General features: G+C 39.2%; 1 protein-coding gene across 1 annotated transcript in view; it reads left to right on the top strand.

Annotated features, from left to right (window-relative positions):
- ATG7 (autophagy related 7) overlaps positions 1-23,635 on the top strand; it is a 98,826-nt gene extending 75,191 nt beyond the window's left edge. Inside the window, exon 19 of the mRNA XM_030458383.1 lies at positions 22,556-23,635. Within this exon, the coding sequence (XP_030314243.1) occupies positions 22,556-22,588 (33 nt within the window). The 3' untranslated portion in view covers positions 22,589-23,635. The remainder of the gene's footprint in view (positions 1-22,555) is intronic.
- Positions 23,636-24,208: the final 573 nt, after the last annotated feature.

Here is a 24,208-nt window from a genome sequence, read left to right as displayed (position 1 = left end):
AATTTTGAATTAACACTGCTAATTGGAGCACTGATTGAAAATCTGACCATCTAAGTGATTGATGCACAACATTATTTGAACGTTTAGCATGATGTTATGCAGTGTTGAACAGTCAAGTGAGTTTAGGAATTATTTGGGAACATTTTTGAGTTTTCCTCTCAGAGTTGTAGAACATAAATAATTGAAAATTGGTTCTAGCTACCCTTGCTGAAATAGAACATAGACAATGAATTAGTTTACTTTTTCTAGATAAACTAGGAATCTTTAAAACTGGAATTAAATGACAATAAACCCAGTAAATCATACAGTGAAAAAAGCAGAAATATTTTTCTGTAGCACGTTGGGTTTGTGTGTCTCAGTATGAAATGGCTTGTAGTGTACTTGGAAGATTTGCATTTGATACTCAGCTTATGTATCTAAATTCAGTGTGCATGCATTAAATGCTGTAACTTTTTCTGATTTCCTAAACTAGTTTTCAGAATGTGTTGCAGGATTGTGTTGTGAACTCCAATAATACGTAATTATAAAACCAGTGTTAACTTAGTGTTAATTTTTAATTTTAATTTTTAATTTTTTTTTACATTTATGTTTACATTAATTTCTGTTTTCTGTCACTGTGCTTAACCTAGCACTAGATACAGGATTTTGTAGGAGGAAATATAATTGACTTTGGCCACTTTTAGCTATGTGCTTCAGGCTGCTAAATGACCTTTTCCATTCTCTGAATCATTACCCTGACAAGAAGTCTCTCTGTTTCCTGTCCTTAATTCTTCTTCTTAATTCTGTGTGGATTGAACTGTGGGACTTGACATGAAAATGAGGTGGTGTGTGTTCCTTCCCAGTCATAAGACATAGCACCCTAGTCCAGGAAACACCACCCACTATTGTTTCCAAGACTTTGCAGCTCTTATGTACATTAGGTAATTTAATTGGGGTACTGTGATTGAAACCAGAAGTTCTTCTGTTCCCCACAAAAGCTGCATGATGGTTTTTGTAATATATATATGCAAGTTTTAAAACCAGTTCAAATATTGATCTTATTAGCATGGATAGCAGTAGGCACAAAAATGCATTTTAAAATTAAATAGAAATGTTAATATATCTGTATTTTTGACATCTCACCTTAGGATGTCTGGGTTTTCTTGCTGTGTGCTGGTTGTTAACACTAAGTATTCTTAAACAGGATAAACACACTGTTCTTATTTTTAAGACAGCAGTTCCTTATTAACAGAACCATCCCTGCAGCTTCTCAAAACGTTGAGTATTGTTCACTGGTTTCTAACTATCAATTTACAGAAGTTTTGGGTTTTTTTTTTCAGAACAGCTAATACCTCTGAGAACTTGTTTTTAATTCTGCATTTTAAGAAAAAATCTAAAAGTTAATTCTCAGATAAAAAGCCTTGTAATAATGGAACTAAGATTATTTAGAGTTGAACATCTGTGCTGGTCTTTGTGCCTGTAGTGAAGACAGGGAGATTTGGAACAGGATGGATATTCATAGAATACTTGGAGCTTTTAATTAAAGACTGCAAAAACTGAAATTCAGGAGAATTCATGCATGGAAATAGTTCCACAGGATATAAAAGAGATTACAAGGAAAGCTGGACTGGTATTAATCTTTTTAAAAACATTCTCATGCAGGACTTCCAGGACTTGTGAAATGGTTGCACTAAGGATCTGCTTGAGGTTGATTTCTTCACCTGTGCAGTGCATCAAATTGTGTAGATGTGAGAAATGGTTTCTGCCTTCTCTCTTCTTCTTGGAAGCCTTCAGATACCCTTAAACCTCAACTTCTAGTTCTACAAACTATCCTAAAAAACTTGGAAAATAGCAATTAATTATATTGTATAATGAAAGTGTAAGAATATGGTGCTAATAAGCCACAGTGGAAAAAAATCTTATTTTCCACTTGAATGATTACTTTGTACTTTTATAAATTAGTGACAATACCCTCTGTAATTCATTAATTTTTTTTGGCTCCTTGTTTTTCATTGAAGCAATCGACTGAATTTTCAAAAAATAAATATTATAGCTTATCTTGAAAGGGATTCTTTTCTCAAGGGGAAAACCTTGGTAAGTTCACAAACTTCTTCCAGCAGTAGGATTAATATCTTGATATGCCAGATTTCTCAAAGACATTATTCCATTAGTGAAGATGAGAGAGAAACTGAATGATGTTTCAGTTCTGCTAAGTCTTTACAAGCTTCTGATTCAAATTCTTGCATTAACAAGAATATTGTGTAATGAAATTGTAGAACATGTTGCAGCACTGCATTGCCTCTGCCAGGGAGCATCACTGTGCACTTCAGCTGAAAAGATATGCCAGACACTGAGATGAGTCTGCGAGTCTGACAAATAAATATTTTGATTGGCCATGTCTTTAAAATGTATTTTAATTGATTTTATTAAGACTGGCATTCTTCCAGAACTGCTGAACAAACACTTGGGGATCTGATCCTTCATCATTTAAATAAATGCCAAAATTCCAATTGACTTCAAAGAGAGCAGAAGTAAGATCTTAGTCACCAGAAGAAGACACGTTCTGATTTTATCTCATAACCAGGAGGGTCATGTGTGCTCGTTTGTTTGACAGGCAGAAATCAGTCCCTGAAGGGAAGTGGCACTTGGGAAGGTGAATTTTCCTCCTGCAGCTCAGCACTGCAGGCAGGTGTTGGCATGCAGCAGGGTGGCAGCCTGATGCTGAAGCCATCTCAGTATCAGGCTGAGATGCCTGATACTTCAGTATCAAGTACTGCATCAAGTACTGCAGGCAGACCCCTTGGTGTTTGGGGTGTACAATCACTGATAGCTTCTATCTCTGTGAATTGTTGGGGTGATTCTCAATCTTAACTTAGAATAATGCAGGAAAATTACAATTTTCTGGTTTAAACATAAATCTTATAAATTATAAGGGACGTGGAGCAGTCAGCTAGCAGTGTTTCAGCCCTGGCAGCACAGCAGGGGTTGTGGAGAAGGTTTGTGGTGTAAGTCTTGCTTTAGACCTCCTGACATATTTGGAAGGGCAAAGGATTCTTTTGACACACAACATTTCCATGCAAAGGAAAAGCTGCCAGGTTTTGGCTGGCTAAAGCAGAACCATTCACTCTGAGACTGACCCAGTGGTACTTGCTCCTTGCCTTCACTGCTATCCAGCCATTTCCATTTCCCAATTTTTCTGTTAAGAACTGGTTTTAGATTGTGTTTGGGTTTTGTTCTTCAAAGGCAAGTCACTTTCCTAAGTCATTCGACAGTGCAGATTCCTCAACAGTTCTCTTGGCCTCACTAAAAGCAGGATGATCTGCAGGAGTGAGCAAGCAGAGAGCTTTCTAGGCTGATTGCTCTGCCAGAGTTCCAACTTAGCAGATGATTGCAGAGAATGAAGTGGTCAGGCCTAAAGGAGCAGTGTGAACTCAGAGATGCTTTGATTTGATGGAAAGAGATGGATGATTTTATAAAAACTGTTTTGTTGTTGAAAACTGGATGCTTCATCATATTCCAGACAGCTTTGGGTGCTTTTCGTTTGTCTTCAGAATATTGGCTGAAATAAGTGAGATTAAAAAGCCTGCCTAAATGTAGCTGTTTATTAACTTCCTCCTTCCACATCCTCTGCATCTCCTGTCCCTTCCTGTCTCTCATTTTCTCTTCTGATTCAGTGATGGCACCTCTACCCATTTATAATTGTCTAGTTTAAACATCATTTTCCTGCATTATTCTAAGCCATGCACAGGATTTTTTTAGTTGCACTGATTTAGAAGATTGTTAATTTTGCTTGTTGAGGTTACTGCTCACTGCTCAGTTAACACATGGGTTCTGTAAGCAATTATTCATAGAAATCATGGCTTGAAGAGAAAATCCTGGATAATTGACACTTTATTGGCTGATACGTCACTGTAAGTACCTTGAATGCAGATGTATCAACATTCAGGCTGGAATATTCTGTTGCAGGAAGGTAGGTAGCCCAAAGGAGTGCTGGTAACAACAGCAAGGCTCTGAAATGTACCTTGATTCCATCCTTAGGTAGCAGACAGACCTCAGACTGCCAAGTGAACTCAAGAGCCAGCTTTGGAATTAGTTTGCAGATGTCTTAGCAAGTGCTGACAAATTGGCAGGAGCCCTGCAGTGCTCCTCTAGCAGTTATTTCATACCAATGAGCACTCGAGCAAAATAGTTCCAAGTAATGCCAGTTCTAATGCTTTTTTCTTTCTGCTGACAGCGCCTGTGAAGTTGAGTGGTAGATGAGGGGGGAGAGGGACAGTGTCTTTTGAAGACAGGCCAATGTTTGCAGCAGTGTGTGCCATGACACTGGGGCCATCATTGCCAACAAGTCTCCAAGCTCCTCTTCCATCTCAGCATGCCCACAGGAACACCTGTGTTTCATCTGAAGGAATTCTGTTTATTCTAGCACCTCCTTGTCCTTGATATTGTCACTGGAAGGTGTTTTTTTTCTGCCCATCCACACATCTTCTGGTAAGTGATCATCAGGCTCTGAGAACATCCCTGAGATTTAGAAACCTCTGTGCAGTTAACAGAGAACTATTGAGAGGAGGCCTCATTTTAGTGAAGTTCAGACAGACCCAGAAACCTGTGGTAGACAAAACTCCTTCCATTTCCAAATCAGAGCATGCAGATATTTGTGGGGAGAATGCTCTTAGCATTTGAAGACCCAGGTTATAGGTAAGGATTTCTGCTTTTTGATGGCTGCCTTCTTTCTAGTTAAACAAACAAAGTATGTTTTCCTTTGAGCCAGAGAAGGGGATTTCATTCAGCTGTGAGGACAGCTGATTAGCCTTGGGGCAAAATGTGTGAAGAAACAGATGTCCAAAAGAGCAGAAGCACTAGGGAATAAAATGATTTGAAATTGCCAAATAAGATTTTATAAATGAAGTATGTGAAAGCTTACTGGATGTAAACTAAAATCAAATATAAGACTGTTGCATGCTGTGTACTCTATTAACAGGGCTCATCAAGCTAACTTACTGTTTTCAGATTCACAGCCTGGTTTCTGGCTTTGTTCTGTGACAGAATTTTTTTGCTGTTTTCAGTAAGGGTACATACTTCATGTAGATCTGCAGTATAAAATTGTAAAGTCATTATGACTGGAATTTTTCTTGAGGATATTTTTGCAGTATTCCTTAGAGCATTTTCTGGTCACAAATTATGACAGCATGAGCCCTAACATTTCCAAATTCAAATTGACATTGCAGTGTTATGAACTCCCTTTAAATTTTGCAGATTCCTGAAACACACTCTCTTCAGTACTAACTCTTCAAAATTAAACAAGCTATTGTTTAGACTTTCTGTTCTGGCTCTTGGTGAACTCTTATGTGCATCTTGGTCATGGTTCTAGTTACTATATTTGAAATTACTTTGATAAGCCACTCTGGTCTGTTGTGGTTGTGTGTCTGTCCCAAATCCAAATGAATATGTTGTCAAAAAAGATCAGTATTATGCTGCTGAAACTGAATGTGTGTTCACTCTGTGGGAGAAAAAAATCTATGCTCTACCTTTTATGTATAGGTCAGCATAAGATTTTGGTGTTGGCTCAAAAATTATCTTGAATTCCTTGTTGGTTGCTTCTTTTCACTGGCTTTGAAAAAGGGAAACAGTGATTAAATAAGCATTGACTGTATATCAAAGGCATAGAATTGTTTCCAGGTACATTTCATCATCTTCATGTTGTAAGAATAATTATCAAGAATTTGATTTGTAATTACTGCCAGAGCAATAATTCTGAGTCTAGTCAACATACAGCAGGTAAAAAATACAGTGGGATAAGTCTGGGCTTCCACTGGGGAGGAAAATCCTGTTCCTACTTGCCTGGTGCAAACATCAGAGCCTTCTCCTGTCCCCCCCCTCACCATTTCTGCTTCCTCCCCCTGCTCCTGTAGCCAGGAGCACTTTGTCATGTTGACACTGGCAGTCGAGCTGTCTTGCTTTGAGTATGAAAGAACTACTTTTATCATTTCTAATATGCAGCCTAGGGCCAAAACAGACAAAGCAATTCTAAAGGACTAGGTTCAGGAGGAGGCTGGAATTCCCATTCTACAGCCCTTGGGAATATGACTTCAGTAACCAGCTCTGAAGCAGTTGTTTGTCATAATGACAACTCTTGGTCTGTCCAGACTTACTCAGCTGAGTGCCTCACTGTGGGATGGTAACTTAGCTCATTGCCATCCTTCCTGAAAGAAACAAAAATGGTTCAGAGCTCCAAGTTTAATCTCCTTTTTAAAATCTCATTGTTTAATCTCATTCTTTAAAAAAATCTTTTTTTTTTTCTCTATATTTCATAAAGAAGTTGGGCTGGATCATTGTTTAGACACTTCTAAAGGAAAGAGTTCTTCAGGCAGCTGGAGCATCAGTCCTGAAGCTGACTTGCTTGCAGGGAGTATCTTTGTGTGGCCCTGATGGCTTTTCATAGCTTCCCTTTTATTAAGTCCCATGGGACTGTTCCTACAGACTGTGGCTACTTCTTCCAGTGTTGTACCTGTGTTTTGTCTTAAGGAATTCTTTTTATTCCAGCACCTCCTTGTCCTTGATATTGTCAGCTTTTTGTTGTCTGCCCACCCGCACATCTTGTGACCTGACTTTCAGCTGTGTTATAAATCATTTTACTTTATATCTGTCTTCTTCTGAACCCTGATCACCACTGCTGTCAGCTTTCTGACACAATTCTTTTACTGCAAGCTCCTTCCAGCCTTTAGGTATATTAAAACCCATTAATACCCTTTTTATCTCAGTTTCTATGAAACTCTTCCAATAAATCTCCTTTAACTCATTCTTCATAGAGCCACCAGCAATAATCAGATGACCTAAATAAACTGATTCTACAATGTCACTACTGCTTGATTTAACTAGTTCAGATGCTGCCCCTTCTTTACATGTATCTCATTTGCCTTTTTGGTGTGGATTATAAATCAAGGTGACAGCACCATTTTCTCAAATTAAGAAAGATTACTTTTATTAATGTAAGCATAACAGGCAATATAAGTCCAGGAACGTAAGTAGATATAGTTATGTTCTGCTATGTTGTCCTGCTCATCTAATAATATCTGAGTCCAGTTCACAAGCATGAAGAAATGCAGTAATTATCCCATTCCCCATTGTCTTTTAATAAACCTTGACTCACTGCCTCATTTTCCACAAGCTTTTATGGTACTTCTAATCTTTGTGCTTGAACTTTTATAACTGGAATAACTTGGAACTTGTTCTGCCTTTTGAATGGTCTCTTGTTTTTTGATCTGTTGTTGTTTGATTTCTTCTTGTTAGCAGCAATGCCGTAACTTAAAAAAATTTTCCCCTAAGTCAAATAATGTGATGTGCCTGCCCAGCTTTGAACATGATCTCCATATGAATTTCATTTTTCCCTGGTGTGGGAAAAGCACTAGTCTAGAGATAAATCCTTTTTTGATTGGCTGCTCTAAATAAAGCAAACAGCAATTGTTTCTAAGCCAGTATCACTGATGTTATCACCGTCCCAGATTAGAATTTGACTGCAGCTTGGAGACACCAATGGAGATGTATCATTCCTTTTATTAAACCTGATCTTTTAGACTTTTTTTTTTTCTTGTGGAAACCAAATCCTGCTTAATTATTTAATGGGACATGAAGTCTAGACATAGTTTTCTCTTCAGAAGGATTGGAATTTAAAATAAAAAGTGTAAACTATCTATTAAGTTTACATGTTAATTCGGAATTTTTACACATAAAAATAACTTAGGCTGCCACCTAGTACTGTGTCTTTCACACCTGCAAGGCTGAAGAGTCTCCAGAATGCCAAGTTAAGCTGAAGGGAAGAATATATATATTTCCACACAAAATATGTAATTTCCTTGTGGTTCCACGTGCTGCTGTGTGCAACAGAATCAACCTTTGGGTTCTGCTGTGGATGAGGCAGTGATCCAAACATGAGAAGATTTGTATATGGATTTGTACAATATTATGCTGTGTTTTTTTTTTATGTTGGTTTTTTGCTCCACAGTCCTATGGAGCTGGTTATTTATGGTTATTTAGTCCTATTTTGCTGGTTATTTATGCTGGTTTTTTGCCCCACAGTCCTATGGAGCAAGATTGACCTGCAGTCCAAAGGTCATCATGAAGCTGCTCTCCACAGAGCTGGCACTTCACACATCACTTCAGCATCATTGCATCCACACCTCTGAAAACTGGTTTTCCTCCTAGTAGTGCAGTATGGGTAAAAGAGAAGGTGTTGTGTTGAAAATTGAGGTAGCACTGCCAAAGCAGGAAGACAAATGTTCAGGTGTTTGTAGAGCACAAAACTTCACTTGCTCTTTGCAGAGTTGATTTCCATAAGAATCAGCTCAGTGCTGTTTATAAGGAGGTTTTTCTGTCATGCAGTGTGTTCTGTGGCTGAAGAGCTTTTGGCTGGTTTGGAACATGGATTTAAAAACTTGATAGAGTACCTTAGAATCCTGCATTACCCACCCCATCCTTTTTAAATGTAGAAACCTACCTGAATTCCTTTACCAGTGCCAGTTGCTGCCTGTTGTGCTTGCCATGCTGTGGTTCCCTGTGTTCTCAAGACATTTTTGCTGTCCTCAGTGGGCACTGAAGCTTTGGATGGGCTTGTTTGGGAATTTCACTGTGACATACTCAGACTCTTACAAAATCCCTCCCAGGCACTGGTGTAAGCATGTCTGCAAGGACTCTGTGGCTGTCTTTGCTGCTCATTTGTGAGCTTCTTTTAAAATAAGGTGACTGCCCTGGTAGCCAGGTGGATGGCCAACCAAGGTGACCGTGCACGCATCCTTCTGGTGGCAGGAAAGTGGTTTAAAAAGCAACTGTGAGAACTGAGTGACCCGTGTGGAAACAGGCTGCCCGAATGTGTTGTAATCTCCTTCCCACTTCAGCAGACATGACTAAACAGACTTTGTCTGCTCTGAACAATTAAGCTGTTTGCCAGTGTGTGCTGGGCCTCATGCAAGTCCCAGCTTGCTCCCAACTGGTAGAGTTTTTCAGTTTGTGCAGATGTATTTTAGTTGTTCATGTTTGAGGGTTTACTCAAAAACTTCTCAAGGAACACCTCAGTCTTTGTATAAATATAAACACTTCCAATCCTCATTTTTTCCTAGTTTTTCTAGAAAACAGTACTTAACAGAGCAAAATCAAAAAACCAGAACAAAACACAAAAAAACCCCCCAAAACCAAAAAAAGCACACAGAACAAAACCAGGGAAGAAAAACCAGGGATGTTTATTCATGACCACAACAGTTTTCCTGTTGCAAAAAAAGGAGCTGAGACTCTGCTCAGAATTTTGCTTCAGTGTGGGGGCACTTGGATGTAAGTTTAGAGCTCTCAAGTGGTGTCCCCAGGGTGCAAATGGAGCAGAGGTGCTGAGTAACTGATGGTGGGGGGACCTTTTTCCTGTTTAGTAAGATAAGGAACAGACAAATCACTAACAAAAGCTTGGAGAGAGATGCAGTGAGGTTTGTCACGCTGAGATCCCTGTGGGTGTGTGTCAGGGATAAGTTTTATAGGTGTGTCACTGGACTACTGAAGGTGTGGCTTCCAGTGGGAGAGAACTGGGCTGTCCTGGTGAGGAGTCCTTCATCTGGTGAGGTCCTGTGCCAGACAGGATACGTGTGGGCTTCTCTCCACAACAGACACGTTTCCTTCAGGCTTCCCTGCTCTCAGATCTGTCTCATGTCTTTCTGGCAATCAGAGGAATTTTCCCAAGCGAGTGAGTTTGAAGCATTGAATGCTCTTCAAAGAAATGATCACAGGAAAGTGAAGCCTGCAGATCCAAATGGGAGATATGCTTTTTAATGAGTTGGGGTTTTTTAACCCCTTGGTGGTGTTGGTTAATTTTTATGGGACTTTTTGCTGAAAATGTAATTGAGCTGTATTGCTGCAAAGACAAAGGAGTACAAAAGTTTCCATGAGTGGCTACTTCTTATATCTCCAAGTCACCCACAGTAACAGTATTTAGATACCAGATTAGCAGGAAGTGACTGCAGCAGACCATGGCAGCTAATAATTTAGTCTTTCAGGAACCCTTTCAACTAGAAAACATGACTTTTCAAAATAAATTTTAAAAAGCTTGCCTTCTCAGAAGAGTCAGCTGATAAGAATACTGATTAATAAAAATCACAATTCTAAACAAGCTTATTCTCTTTGTTATGGATGCTTAGATCTGGAATAAAGAGTTGGCTATGCCAGTTTCTGTTGACTACAGTGTTATCAGTGGAAGAAGCAACACATGACTGAAGGTGAAGGAAAACTTTCCTTCAGCTTTACAAGGAACCTAGAGAGTGGACCATTCCATTGAATGTTGTGCAAAGGGGCAATGAAGAAAATAGTTCCTGCTTTCAATATCCTGTTTTAATTCCCTCCCCCCAGATAAAATTGCTCTCTTTAGCAGTTTAAAGCTGTACTCACAAGTTCTACTTCAGAAGCAAAATTTTATTGCAGCCTGTAGCTTGTTTCTTTGACTTCTGCAAGTGGTTAATTATCTTTCAGGAATATCAAAGAACCCATTATCATCTTGTTATCATATGATTCTGGTTGAAAATGTATCTCTTATGGATAGGTCAGTGTGGGAAAAAGCCCCATAGCAACTGATAAAACAGATATCTGAGTGGACAGCAGAAGCATTCCTTCCTGGCAGAAGGACATAGGCCTGGATGCATGTTCCTGGATGCAGCTCCTTAGAAAATATTTTGTAATCCCTAATAAACAAAATGGAGAAAAACATTAATCTCAGATGGGGGAGAAGAGCTTTAGTTCTCAGTTACATCAGGATTATTTTTTTACAAGCTGTGAGTAGGAAGAGCTGTTTCAATAGAACCATTTCTTTATCACACTAGAAGAGAAATATTTTAATTTTGTATGAGATTTTAAATACATTTTGTGATACAGCAGCAGGCATTTGAAAGGTTAATCTAAGAAAGCAGTCAGCTTTACAGAAAAGACAAAATAGCATCACAAAAAACCAAAATAGTTTTCTGAGCTCCCAGTGAGGGTGTGTTGGAAGAATTCTGCTCCCAGCAAAATCCTACTTTGTGTTAGATGTGTTTTGTGGGGTTGTTTGAGGGGTTTTGTTGGGGTTTTTTTGAAGCCTTCTGCATTACACAATGGGTGAATACAGCCCTGGCGTTTTGTAAGAATATTCCAGTGAGCCAAAAAGAGTTATGAAAAGTTGGTGTGAAGTCAGAACAGATAAGAATGATGATTCTATATGGAGCTGTAAGTGAGTGCTGTGCAGCAAAAGTCAACCAGTTTACACAAGACAAGATCCAGATTTAGGGAGCAGGATCATATGTAGCCAAAGTAAAGGGATGATCAAAATAGTTCTTGTAAGGTGTTTATTTTGGATAAAATAATTTCCCTGCCTGAGTCCCACGTTGTCTCTATTCAACACAATCATGTTTCTCAAATTTAGACCCAGACATTTTAATGAGCATTATGGGAGTGCTCCTCAGATTTCAGTTTAAGAAGAGAAGTTGCAAACAATAGCTCAGTGATTCTGTTATTTGTGGCATACTTCTTGTGTTCTGGCTAAATCAAGTCTTTGGTTTTCCCTTGGGCAGGATCTATAATCACTGGTTCCTTTGCATTCCTGTGTATTACCAGTTCTGTAAGGAACTGCAGAGTAAAAGGAATAATTTTTTTCGCCACTGAAATGAAAAACATTTTTGGAAGTGTTTATAAATGAGTATGACCCTGGCTTTGACTGTTGTCTGTAAAGGTGTCACTCATTGTCAACATGCTGCTTTTGCCTGTTCCCCTGGAGAGGGGGAGAGCCCAGCCCGGTGAGATGGCAGAGCTGGCTCAGGGACACCTTCCCATCAACATTGCAGCACTTGGCTCCTGCAACCTGCTGGGAATCACAGTGGGAGAGGAGATTCCCCCTAGGCCCTGCTCAGTTTTGCAATTTCTGTTTGAATTAAAACACTTTAATTGTTCAAAATTATGCAGAACAGCCTCATAAGTATATTCCAAGTTCTTTCTCTGGGGGAAGAGGAGGTACTGAAGTGAAAAAAAAAATGGTGTAAATAAGATGATGGAAATTCAGTGCCACAAAGAAACAAAGTATGTGCAGGAGATCTGTTCCTTGTTTGAAGGTTAATTGTATGGCAAATTCATTTGACAGCCTTGGTTTATATTCCCATTTTGCAAACATACTAATGATATTTGCTGCAGTCAGACTTCTTAAAAGTAGCTTCTCACTCTGTCATTCACAGCTGGAGTAACGTGTTCTTTCTGCAGTCCCCGTTGATCCCATAAACTCAGTGTAATTGCAGTCATATAATAGGCAAAAAGATCAAAGTAATCCCATATGGGGGGGAATGAGCATTCTGAGCCAAAACAAGCTGTTTGGCTTGTAAGCAACTGGAAGCCTTTCCTGCTGCACATCTGCAGCCTGCTCTGTGTTCCAGAGCTCAGTGGTGGGGTGTGCTGCAGGCTCCCAGGCACTGCACACTGCAGCGGTGCAGCAATGAGGCTTGGCTGAGCTTGGCTGGACTAGAGAGACTGGTAATAAAAAGGTTAGTTTGGACCAGGTAGAGTACATTGGAGTGGTTCTGGTTTTTTCTCTTCTTTTTCCAGAGCACTTGGTTGCAAATAATGAAGTGCAGCAGAGCGGGTTTGGTTTTGAATTGGTGAATGGTTTCCTGCACCCAGATAAGAAAAATAAATCACTTGGCACAGGCATGCCATCTGTTCCATGCCATCAGGCCCAAGTAAGGTGCACCTACCACCAGGACCTTTTTCAAATGTTTTGTTTTTTTTTTTCCTGCATTCTGGGAATGAAAAAGATGAGTGAGAGAGTGTCAGGGTTTAACACTGGCAATTAAGCCAAGTACCAGACGCTCTCTATTCATCTCTCTCTCCTCCTTGATAAAGAAAGGAGAGAGAATAAGGGAGAGAGACTGATGGGTTGGAAACTGAACTACACAACTTTAGTGAAACAGTAATGATAAACAGGAAAAATGACTGAATCTATACAAATATACAGGAAAATGGATGCCACGTTCCTCCCCCCTTTTCCCCAATATCTCTCATGGAATAGGACTGAGCAGATTCTGAGTCTGAGTCCTCAGCTGACTGAGAGCAAGTGGGTTTCTGCTCTGTTAAAGGAGGTCTAGAAGGACAGATAAAGAAAGGGAAAATGACAGCAAAAATAAGGATAAACAGCTAGGACACATACAAGGATTAACAAATGATCTGTTCCTCCAACAGATGTTGAAATTCTGTGGTCAGAAAATCAAAAGCGATTTTGAAACAAGTCACAGAATCCTAAGAGTCATGCAAGACCCTCCTGGCACACAGTCTCTGCACAGTATCATCAAAATTCTTGTTTGTTCAGTTGTTGCCACATTAATGGAAGTGTTATCATCAGAAATAAATCTGACACTTGTACCAGTTTTCAGCTGAATCTGGGGCTGGACGTGTACTTCTGGAACTGTTTCCTGAGTCACTACATAGGTTTTTATGTGAACTTGAGGTTCTTTTCTTTAGAAAAATTGTGTAATGTATGGGCACAGTAAATGATTTACAAGTAAGGCAACATGCTTGTAGGGCTCTGGTACAGTTGATTCACCTTGGGGTTTTTATGTTCATTTGAAACAAGTAAGGGTTAAGTGGAACTAAACTATAAACCTGATCTGCCTGTTGTGTTTCTGCAACATCTCTACCTTCAATATCAAACTATTTTACTAGTTGTGCTTTTATACCAATGCTTGCAGTCTTCTTTCTAATAGTGACTGTTACCCTATTTGATCAAGATGATGGGAAAAGTAAAATGTAGGGGTTTAGTAATAATCATGGGGGAAACTGGCATGCAAGATTTTAATACAAATTCATTTATCTTCTCTAAGACCTTGAACTGTGTAAGGTGAAATAAATCTGACTATTGCAATATCATTTATGCATTTAATATTGGAAACCATCTTCCTGTAGTCATTTAGTTTCAGGTGGTGTCTTCAGACATTATTTCAGTTTCTAACTACACAAAGAGCATTCTTTCTGCATAAGAGGAGAAAGTTTTCCCTAACTTCTTGATGCTTCCTCCAGAAGATACAAGTATTGTGTATACACCACCTCTATCTCCATGGAAGCAATGATGAGATCAGTGAGGTCACTGGATAAATAAAAATTGTAATGAATTAATATTTTGATTGCTTTTCAAGTTTTCTGTTACTTATGTGTTGTATACAGTGCACTAGAGGACATATGTTTATACTAAACATGTAGAAAATGTGCATGTAGATGACATAACTGTATCTGGGAAATATCTGTCTGCTTTTTGCTGCCAAATGTTGTTTTTTGATATTAGGAATTGAGCTGGGAAAAAAAATCAGATTTTTTATTTCAGAATTATTTAGAATAATACCTATTTTGTTTGTTTTGCCAGCTGTACTTTGTGGAGATGGAATATGGTTGATTAAAGAAGAAAATACTTCAGGGGTAGGGTTGAAACGTTCCTCATATCTGAATTAGATGATGTTCCATTAATGTCTTTTGCTGTGATGGGATTCTCTGCCTCAGCTGAAACTGATCAGTGCACTTTAATCAGTTTTTTACAACTTCAAGGATTTTGGTGGGCATTTGGGTGTAAGGGTTATCTGGTTATTAGGAGAACACAACTACAGCTTTATAACTTTCAGCTTCTGAAAGGACTGGAAGCACACACTGCACAGGTTGCCCATTGAGGCTGTGGCTGCCCCATCCCTGGCAGTGTCTCAGCCCAGGTTGGATGGGGCTTGGAGCAACCTGGGCTGTGGGAGGGGTCCCTGACCATGACAGGGTGGTTGGCTCTAGAAGATCTCCCAGGTCCCTTCCAACTCAAACAAGGTGATAGAATGACTGTTGTGTCCCAGTCAGGAAGGTGTTGCCTGTCAGCCATCCACAGGTGCTCCAAGGAAGCAAAGTGAGGATGGTAATGCTGGCAGCTGTGTTTATGGGTGTGTGATGGGTGTGGGCTGCTTAGACAAAGGTGATTCTTGTTTCAGGGGATTATTTAATCTTATGTTTGGAGCTCAAGTAGAATGCTGGAGCAGGATTCTTAGAGAGGCTTGAAATCTCAGAAGTGTTTAAAACTCAGCAGGACAAGATGCTGAGCAGCCTCATCAGTTGGCCCTGTCTTGGGGGGTGGAACCCACAAAATGATTTCTGGAGTGTCCAGATATCCTCCAGTGGGGCACAGCCTGTGATTTTGTGACCCTGTGTTAGAACACTGAGTGCGCTTTGCCTCTCACTTTTTGTAATCTCTATATTGCTTCTGAATTAATTTCTGAAATTCAGGTGGATAGCTTGTGTAATTAACCCTCTGCTCTGTTTTTATCAGTCCCTTATCAAATGTTTGATTCTGTATGACCCAAAAGCCAACTTACAGGTCTTAGCCAGCAGTTGGGCATCACCTTTGAGTGAACAAGATGCAGTGGAACAAGACAAGCTGTTGATTTACAGCAAAATGAATGTAGTCTGTGTAATTGGGATAGCATAGACTCAGGTGTATAAATATTGTTAATTATTTGGACACATCCACTTCATGTATATGATCTAGGTTTCCTGTACTAGTCCTGTACAAAACACACAAGTGTGTTTACAGCTACATTTCTGTTACAGCTGTTGAGTGTTTGGCAGGATTTAGAAATGTAATGAGCATAGACGTACACATCTTTGTGATATAAAAGTTAGGCACATGAAAGGAGAAAGATGAGGGAAGAATTTGAATGTAAACTTCTATGTGCTTAAAAGGATTTGTTTCCATTTTGGTCAAAGGGTTTGTATCAGATCTCATCATTGCTGTGGTGATATTTACATGAATCATGGCTTAAGTCAAACACACACTGGATAACTTTATTTTAGTGGTAGTAAAATTTAGTTTAAAATTGCACACAGAATAGGATAACCTGCTTCACTGGGTTAGGGGGTGCATGGGGAGGCAGGTGGTTATTTTTTTCCTTGTTTGTTTTCATTTTTTAAGAGCCTGAGGAAAAGAAAATAACAGTAGAAACTATCTTAATAGTAGAAACTATCCTCATAGGTCTATGTAATTCCAGCAACACAAGTGCCATGCCCTGGAAAGCAGCCTTTTCATCCCCAAAGCACTTTTGGAGGGGAGAGAAACTAGCTTTGTATTTCCTTGCTTCTCTGGTATTTTGGGCATTCCTTTGGGGGTTTTTTTGGTGGTTTTGTTTTTTTTTTCCAACTTGTAAACCAAGAAACAATGGAAGGAAATGTGTCTCAGGCAGTCTTATACCAAAAAAAACTCTAGTGAGCATTGTTGTTTGTTTGTTTCTTTTATTGCATTGTTTCATTAGCTGTCAGTCATGTAGAAAAATCCTTTCTAGGAGTGTTTTCTGGTGAATGAATGAATACCTGTGAATACCTATGAATCTGATGAATACCTATGAGTCCTGGGTTCAGTTTTGGACCCCTCACTACAGGAGATATTGAGGTGCTGGAGCATGGCAAGAGAAGGGCAGTGGAGCTGGTGTAGAGTCTGGAGCACAAGTCTTACCAGGAGTGGCTGAGGACCTTGGGGTGTTCAGCCTGGAGAAGAGGAAGCTGAGGGGAGAGCTTCATGCTCCCTAGAGCTACCTGAAAGGAGGCTGGAGCCAGGAGGGATTGGCCTCTTCTCCCCAGGAACAAGCATTAGAATAAGAGGAAATGGCTTTGAGTCGTGCAGGGGGGGGGTTAGATGGAATAATAGGAGACACTACACTGGCACAGGCTGCCCAGGGAGGTGGTTGAATCCCCATCCCTGTTTTGGGGAGGTGTTTGAGAGCTGTAGATGTGGTGCTGAGGGACATGGTTTGGCACTGGACTCAGTAGAGTGAGGTTAATGGTTGGACCTGGTGATCATAAAGGTCTTTGCCAACCAGAAAGATTCTGTGGTTCTGTGGAAACTGCTGAAAAGCCAGAAGGGATTAATTACAGCCCAGTGTTATTATTTGTATATGTTTGGAATGTATTATTAGCAGATATTAAAAAAGACTTCCCAGCTAAAAGCTAACACTCTAAACAAAGACTTTCTCTTTACTTGCTTTTTGTGTTTTGTTCTTAAATATAGCTTTTAAAGTCTTTTTTCAAGTCTTCAGATGCCATCTTAACAAGATATTTAGCAAATGGTCTGGTTTCAAGTGTACAAGCCAGGTAAGCTCCTGTGCTTATGGAGATTGCTGAGTTTCTACACTGAGCAAGTGCTGCAGTAATAGCTCAGGTGTAGGTGGGCCAAACAAAGTGTGAAGCCCAAACTGGAAAGTCCTGAGCTCCTTAGAACACAAGGTACTGGATAAAAAGTGAGCAAAAATGGAGTGAACAGTAAGGGGACACCTGTAATTAGATAGAATTGGGGGCATCATATGAAAAAAAAAAAAAAAAAAAAAGAAACATCCTGAATGGTGGTGATGGGATTCTTAAACATACTGTAGCTGGCAAGATGGAAAGCAGGAGATGTTGAAAGGGGTAACTTTTACAGTTTGTTTGAAAAGTGTATATTATACATACATGCATGCAAGAGGAAGGTGAAGAAGAATCCTACTGTTGGTTGAGACTGAACTGACAATGTCTCATGACCCTGACCTAGATTTTAAGTTGTGGTTATGGGCTGAAAATACAGAATTTCCAAAGGCTATAAAGGGAACCCTTTACTGACCACCATCATTGAAGAAAATATGAAGCTGAAGGACTTGCATTGTATTGCAAGAGAATGAACTGTTGAGGCAGGAAAGGTTGTGAAGACAGAAAAAAAGAGCTTGTGGAAGTCCTATGGGTGTCAGGAACTTGCCAGCATTGCAGATGGTCCTAGGCTGGGACCATTGCTTACAGAGATCTGGAGAAATTACCCACAATTTTCTCAACCTACTATTTAAATAAAGTATCTTGAAGAAGGAAACACAAGTTTTACAGTCTTTGGCTTTGGTTTTTTCTTTTAAAGATAATTTTTTCTTGTGTGTTTAGCTTTGTCATTTCTGTGTCAGCTGCAGTAAGAAGTATCTGATAGTCTGTAGTCAATTCTATAAATTATAGCCCAAACTGATTTTACCTGTAGTTTAAATGTAGAAAGTTAGCAGCCACTTCTGAAAAACATAGCTCTAACTTGCTGCAGAACTAGAAATCTGTTGTGGAGGAGCAGCTGGAGCTGGATGAACAGTGGTTGTGGGGCATCCACTGAGATTGTTGTGGGCTGAGCTGAGAGCAGATCCTTCTTTACGAGCATTACCTCAGTTTCTTAGATAGCAAAGAAGCTTCTGTACCGTGGAGTGCACTGTGCAGGCTCTGACATGCAGCTGGGTATAAACTCTGAACAAAGCTAAATGCTCACCTTAGTGCAGAGAGCCTTGTTCATGCTGCTTGTTCATTTACAGCTCTTTTTTTTTTTTTTTTTTTTTTCTTGTGGGAAAGGGGGATGGGGAAGGAATTGTTGAATATGCAAAATGCTTGAAGTGTTTTCAGTTTCAGGAAGATGAAGGGTAGTGCTTACTGTGCATCAAGTATCCAAGATGCAAGGAGGGCACTGAACTTTATAATTAACCCTCTGTCTGTGCCATGAAGTCTGAAACAGTTGCATGTTGGAGCTTGCAGGCATTTAATGAATTTCAAGTTGCAGTTTCATTTCTGTTGCCATTCCTGTAAGATAGAGCCAGTGGACCCAGAAGAATACTGTACAGGTCACTGCTGTGTCTTACCTCACTCCTAGTACATTTATATTTAGGTAGATGTATTTTGTAAAGTAATTCAGGCTGCCAGAAGTTCTAATGTGTTGTCTGGTAAAGCATAGAACAAAACCATACTTATCCTAGTATCTGTCACAAAGCTCACATTTCCTAGCTTTAAGGTAATTTAGTTACCTTAAATTTCAACATAGGATTGAATGTGCTCTTTTTTCATTTGTTTAGGTTTCCTGAGTTAATTGTACTTTTCTAAATCAAAGACTGAGAAATATGATAAACCCCAATTAATCTGGGCAGCTGGATGGGCATACCTGACCCTCAGCTGTGATGTTTGGTGGGTGTAAGGGCTCATCTTCAGACCTCGCCTCTGCCTGTAGAATTGTACTCTTTATTTACTCTTTACTGTATTTAGAGCATTTATAACATAGTAAAGAATGTGGTTTGCATAATAAAAGTATTCCAGGCTTTTCTAAGAAGAGTGTTTGGGTACATGTGTATGTAAATTTATCTCAGTTGTGTGTAGAAATAGTATTTGTGGGGGCTGTTTGTTTGTTGTCTCTCTCCTAGTGAAGTTGCCCTTTTTATGGCAAATCCTGCTAGACCCATGCTGGCAAGAAACTTGAAACCCCTAAGGGCACATTTATATTCTTCTTGCAAGTTTATTTATCAGATAAACAGTAGTTATCTATTTGAATTACATATGTTAATTCCAAGCAAAACCCATCCCTGCTTCAGGAGGTGAACACCAATTTTGGAACGATTGTTGTGGAAGGTAAATTTCAGGTGTGAGGTGTTGCTGTTGTATCAAAGTGATGCAAAACTCTCTGGTCAGTCAGAATTATTGAACATGCAGTCTGGAACTGTAAAATCAGTCTCTAGCAACTTGTGAACAGGTAACTTAAAACACAGGGTGGTTTTTTCCCATTTTTCCTGTTAGGTAAGAAAATAAGACTTGCAGTTTCAAGAAGACAATTCTTCTCATATCCTGAAGAGACATAACTTGCATTTGAAATTTAAGAACCTCTACAAAGAAGTGTGAATATAAAAGCATATATATGAAGAAACAAGTGCGTTCTGATAATCTGTCCAGATTTGCACAAACTGGGTTGGTTTTGACATCTGGTTTATTACCTTCCTCTTCTATCACTTCTCCTGTCACTGCCTGTAGTTGCCTTCAGCTTTGGCTCCCCTGGGTGTGCTGCAGGGTGGATGAGAAGTGAAAACAAAACCCAGGCTGACAGCTTGCTTTAGGTAGCAGATTCCTGGTGTCACGGTGCTTTTCAGCATTGTCTTCCATGGCTCTCTGTATTTCATGATTTCTACTCTTACAGGTTTCACTGTTTTGAAATACTAACCAAGTTTGTGTGATCGTAGTCTATGTAGTTTGAGCTTCTTTTCATGAGGAGTGTTGCTGTGAACTGAGAGCCTGTGATGTGCTATTATTTAGCTCTCAGTATTGACATTTTACGCAGTGCCTGGTAGCTTGTTTGCTTTAGGTTAAGGTGTAATTGTTAACTTTTGTATGGAACTTCCCCCTTTTGTTTCATGTTCTCTGCTCCCCTCTGCCTGTCATTTATTCAGGTGCTGCTGCTTTGTTCTTTTGAAACCTTAGCAAGATGCAGCACCCAGTCTTGCTGTTGGGGCTGCTCTGATTATTAGATGAAGTGTAAAATGTCCTATAGAACCGTCTGGTTTTGTGGAAGTAAAATAATAGCACACTTCTCAAATGTTTAGAAAATAATCTCCTCAATCCAGGATGTTTGCATAGCAGTTAAATACCTCTGAACCTCACTTTCAGTCTTGTAGCATTTTTTTTAATGTTAAAAGAGGTGTGCTTTAGATAGGAGAGAATTTAATTGTCATTCTTGTCGCTTGGCTTTCATCCTCTTAGCTCAACTGTTTTTACTTTCTTGCCAAGTTAGGAGCTGCTGCTGTGGGGGTGATGTGCTGAGGCTTCATGGCCCTGGAGGCCCTGCTCACGCTGCCCGTCCCCCAGAGTCCCAGCCAGGTCTGGGGAGCTGCTTCCTTCCCTTTAGTGTCACCAAAAGGAAATCACAGTGCCATTGGAGCTGCTGTTTGGGTGGGATGGGCTGTTGGAGGAGTGCAGGCATTGTACATCAGGCATGTAAAGCAAAAAAAAGGCTGTACATTTCCATGGACAGGAATTATGGAGCAGCTCTCCAGTTCCTGGATGGAGGGAGGTATTTCCCTATCACCAGATTCCCAACGTAGCTGGCACCCCTGCCAGCCTGGCTCTGTAGAACCACCCAGAGAAAAGGGAGAGCAGAGCTGCCTTCTCCCCCCCTCTGCTTGGATCAGAAGAGATGATGGGAAAGCAGAGAGCAGAGGAGCTGGCTGTGCTCCCACTGTAGCTGCTTAGTAGATAAAGGCTTTTTTTAGGTCTGTGAGTTGGCTTCTTTCACTTTTTGTCTTTTAATCACCTTCTGGTGCATTTTAAAAAATATTTGTGGTGCTGCTTTGATAAAGAGGTGTGTATGTGAGGCTTATCATCAGACATGGGCTTTGTTTGCAAAACTGAGAGTGGGCTAGACAATGATGGACTGTCAGGCTGAACTTTGGATTTCTTGCTTTTGGCCAGCTTGAATCATACCATAAACTCTATTTAAAGATTTTGTTTTTCATATTTATTTTCCACATCCTTGACCCTGACTGGTGAGCTGGACATTTGTGTTTGCCTTGGCAAGCTTTGAGCTGCTCATCTAGGGCAGGATGAAAACTCTTTTTTCCTTTTGTAAACAAACTGTTCCTTCAGTATTTTCCATAAGGATTTACACCACCATGTTGCAACGCTTCTAGGAACTGAGAAAATCTTGCCATTCAGGATTTTCATTGGTCACAGCCTATAGCATTGCATGGAAATGTTTGATTTTATCGGAGTAATATTTTTCTGAAGAGATGTTTTCAGAACGTTTTCTAGAAATACTACATTTGGTTGTGAAAGGGGTTATGGAAGCTATAGGTTCATATATATTCATTGCTGCCTGACTAGAAAATGAGGTTGTTTTCATTTGGGTAATGCCAGTGACAAGCAGTGCAGCATTGAGCACTGCCCCACTGCAGTTTGCTTTCTGTGATCTATTTTAGTGCTCAAGGTGTAAAACGAGAGAATAATGCATTGAGCCACTTGATGCCAGCACACAGTTGTGTTTTAGAAAAAAAAAGAGCTGAATTTCAGTTTCTTGTGGCAAGGGCTGGTGCTGCTCGCTTTGTGTTGGGTCATGGTCAGGGAGGGTCTCTGTTCTGAGTGCCACATGCCATGAAAATACTAACTTTTCCCCCCCAGCCTGTGGTCACTTACTGAGCAGGACAAGTAACAAAATAAAAGCACAATTATATTTTACTGCAAGAAAAAAAAATAATAATCTGTGTACTTTTACAATTTCTTTAAATGCTATGAAGCTACAAATTTCCAGGTAACTTTTCATCTTTCTGTTGCACTCATCAAATATCTGAGTGCAAAATGGAGTCTTGGAGAATAATTAGTTCTTCATGAATGTTTTGAAGATCTTTTGTGGGGTTTAGTGAGGCAAGCTATTTACTAAAAGTTATTTTCCAGAATAAGTATGTACCAATGAGTCAGCAAACCAAAACGAAGTGTCTGGGTTTTGGGCTATGATTTACTGTAAACAATAATAAATAACAGATAACCAAACTGATATTTCAGGAACAAAAGCTGAAAAGGATATGTTTAACAAAAATAACCTCAAAATTACAAATAATGAATGGTGTGTAAGTTCTTAACAGAAGGGGAAAATACTGAATTTTACGTAAAGCCCCATTGGTGCTGGCCAAGAGTCCAGAATCTTCCTGTGTTACAGTAATGCTGATTTTACACAGCTGTATTAAAAGCATATTTGAACTCCACAAACTCAAATTACACTTGTTTTTTGTTTCAGATCTGGGACATGAGTGATGATGAAACAGTCTGAAAAGTCAACTGAATAGGGTAGAAGCTGACCTGCCTTGGACTGCAGCACTGCCTTTTCTCTGTTCATGATTGCTTACCCATTCTGACTGCTACAAATACAAACAAGCAGAATCCACACTTTGACATCAATATCTTCACATTAAAACCAGTCTGTTATGGATATAACTCTCCACATTTTATTTTTATTATGTAAATAACTAAAACAATGTGGTTATGCCTAAACTATGTCTTGCTTTGTTTCTTAATATATATATTTTGTTTATAAATATGGCTTAGATATCTGCTGCTTAAGTAAACTTTGGTCTTTTATTTGTCCCTGTTTTTATTTTCCCTGTCAATGGGCATGTCCAAGCATGTCTAAATGATTTTTTTTCATCTTCTCCAGATTTGTTCCCCTTTGGGGATTTATTGTTGATATTGAGAATGTTCTGCTATTGGGAGTTAAAGGAGAGCAGGAGTAGGTAAGGACCTGCACCATTGTTTGCTGTTTCCAAGCACGTATTTATAGTACAATTGATTTGTCTTTTTTTTGTTATAGCATGGCTGTGCTTGCCTGTGTCAGTGGAGGTGTTCCTCCCTGGAAAGAGCTCATCATTTCATGCCATGGGGAAAAAAAAAAAAAAAAAAAAGGGAATGTTTTTACAGAGAAAAGACCAAAGTTTGTTGGTATCATCATTAGACTCCCCTGAAGCTTAGAGAAGGCTCTGTTATGTAGGGAATGATCATTGATTCAGTCAAAACTTGTGGAGAAATGCTTAGCAGAAATAAGTTCTCTAACTTTACTGTTCTTGGATGCCATCATGCACTACTTCACAGGTGTTCAAAGATCAATTCTGGTTTTAATTTTCGGTGGGATTTCAAGTTTTTCGTTTTTTTGCAGCATCAGAAATGGCTTCAGAGATTATGGCTGAGCACAGACAGCAGTTTGGGAATCCTAGAGTTTAAAGATAATGAGGAAAAATGGATTTGTATAATATCAAAGTACGTTATTACAAAATTGCATGTGAGTCTAAGTGATTGATTTTAATCTTGGAACATGTTTTAGAAATATATTTGAAAAATTTTTTATGGCTTTATATCATGAGGACTGTGGACTAACTCAGACAAATTGCAAATGGGTTTCTCTGCCAAACAGTCTTTAATTCCCATATATATTATGAAAACTGTTTAGCAAATCAAATTATTTTAGTTCCTTCCTTAACGCATATATTTGAATATTTTTTGTATATAATTTCACAGCTTTTGTCTTATGCCACATCAGAAGAAGTTTTTTCAGGTCAGTTTACCTAGAAGGAAGGACATCAGGAAGTCCTCAATTGTGATCATTGAAGATTCATTGAAACAGGATGAGTTTGCATCAGTTGTCTAAAACAATTACAATTTCTATTTATTTTAAATGTCTTATTAATTGCTTCTTTGTGCTTTCTTAAGTATCCTTAAGGGAGTGTCTTGCTTAGCTAACTTCATTGTATTAATATATATATATATATATATATGAATCAAATATATTTTTTGAAAGACTACTAATCATAGGAAACTGATCCATTGCCTGGTGGTCAGGCAGTGAATAGTAAGATTGGTAACATGACATTTCCATTTTTAAAGCTTAAAGTTTGTTTAT

Source organism: Calypte anna, chromosome 12, assembly GCF_003957555.1.
Source record: "Calypte anna isolate BGI_N300 chromosome 12, bCalAnn1_v1.p, whole genome shotgun sequence".
NCBI lineage: Eukaryota > Metazoa > Chordata > Aves > Apodiformes > Trochilidae > Calypte > Calypte anna.
This window is presented reverse-complemented; position numbering and strand designations above follow the sequence as displayed.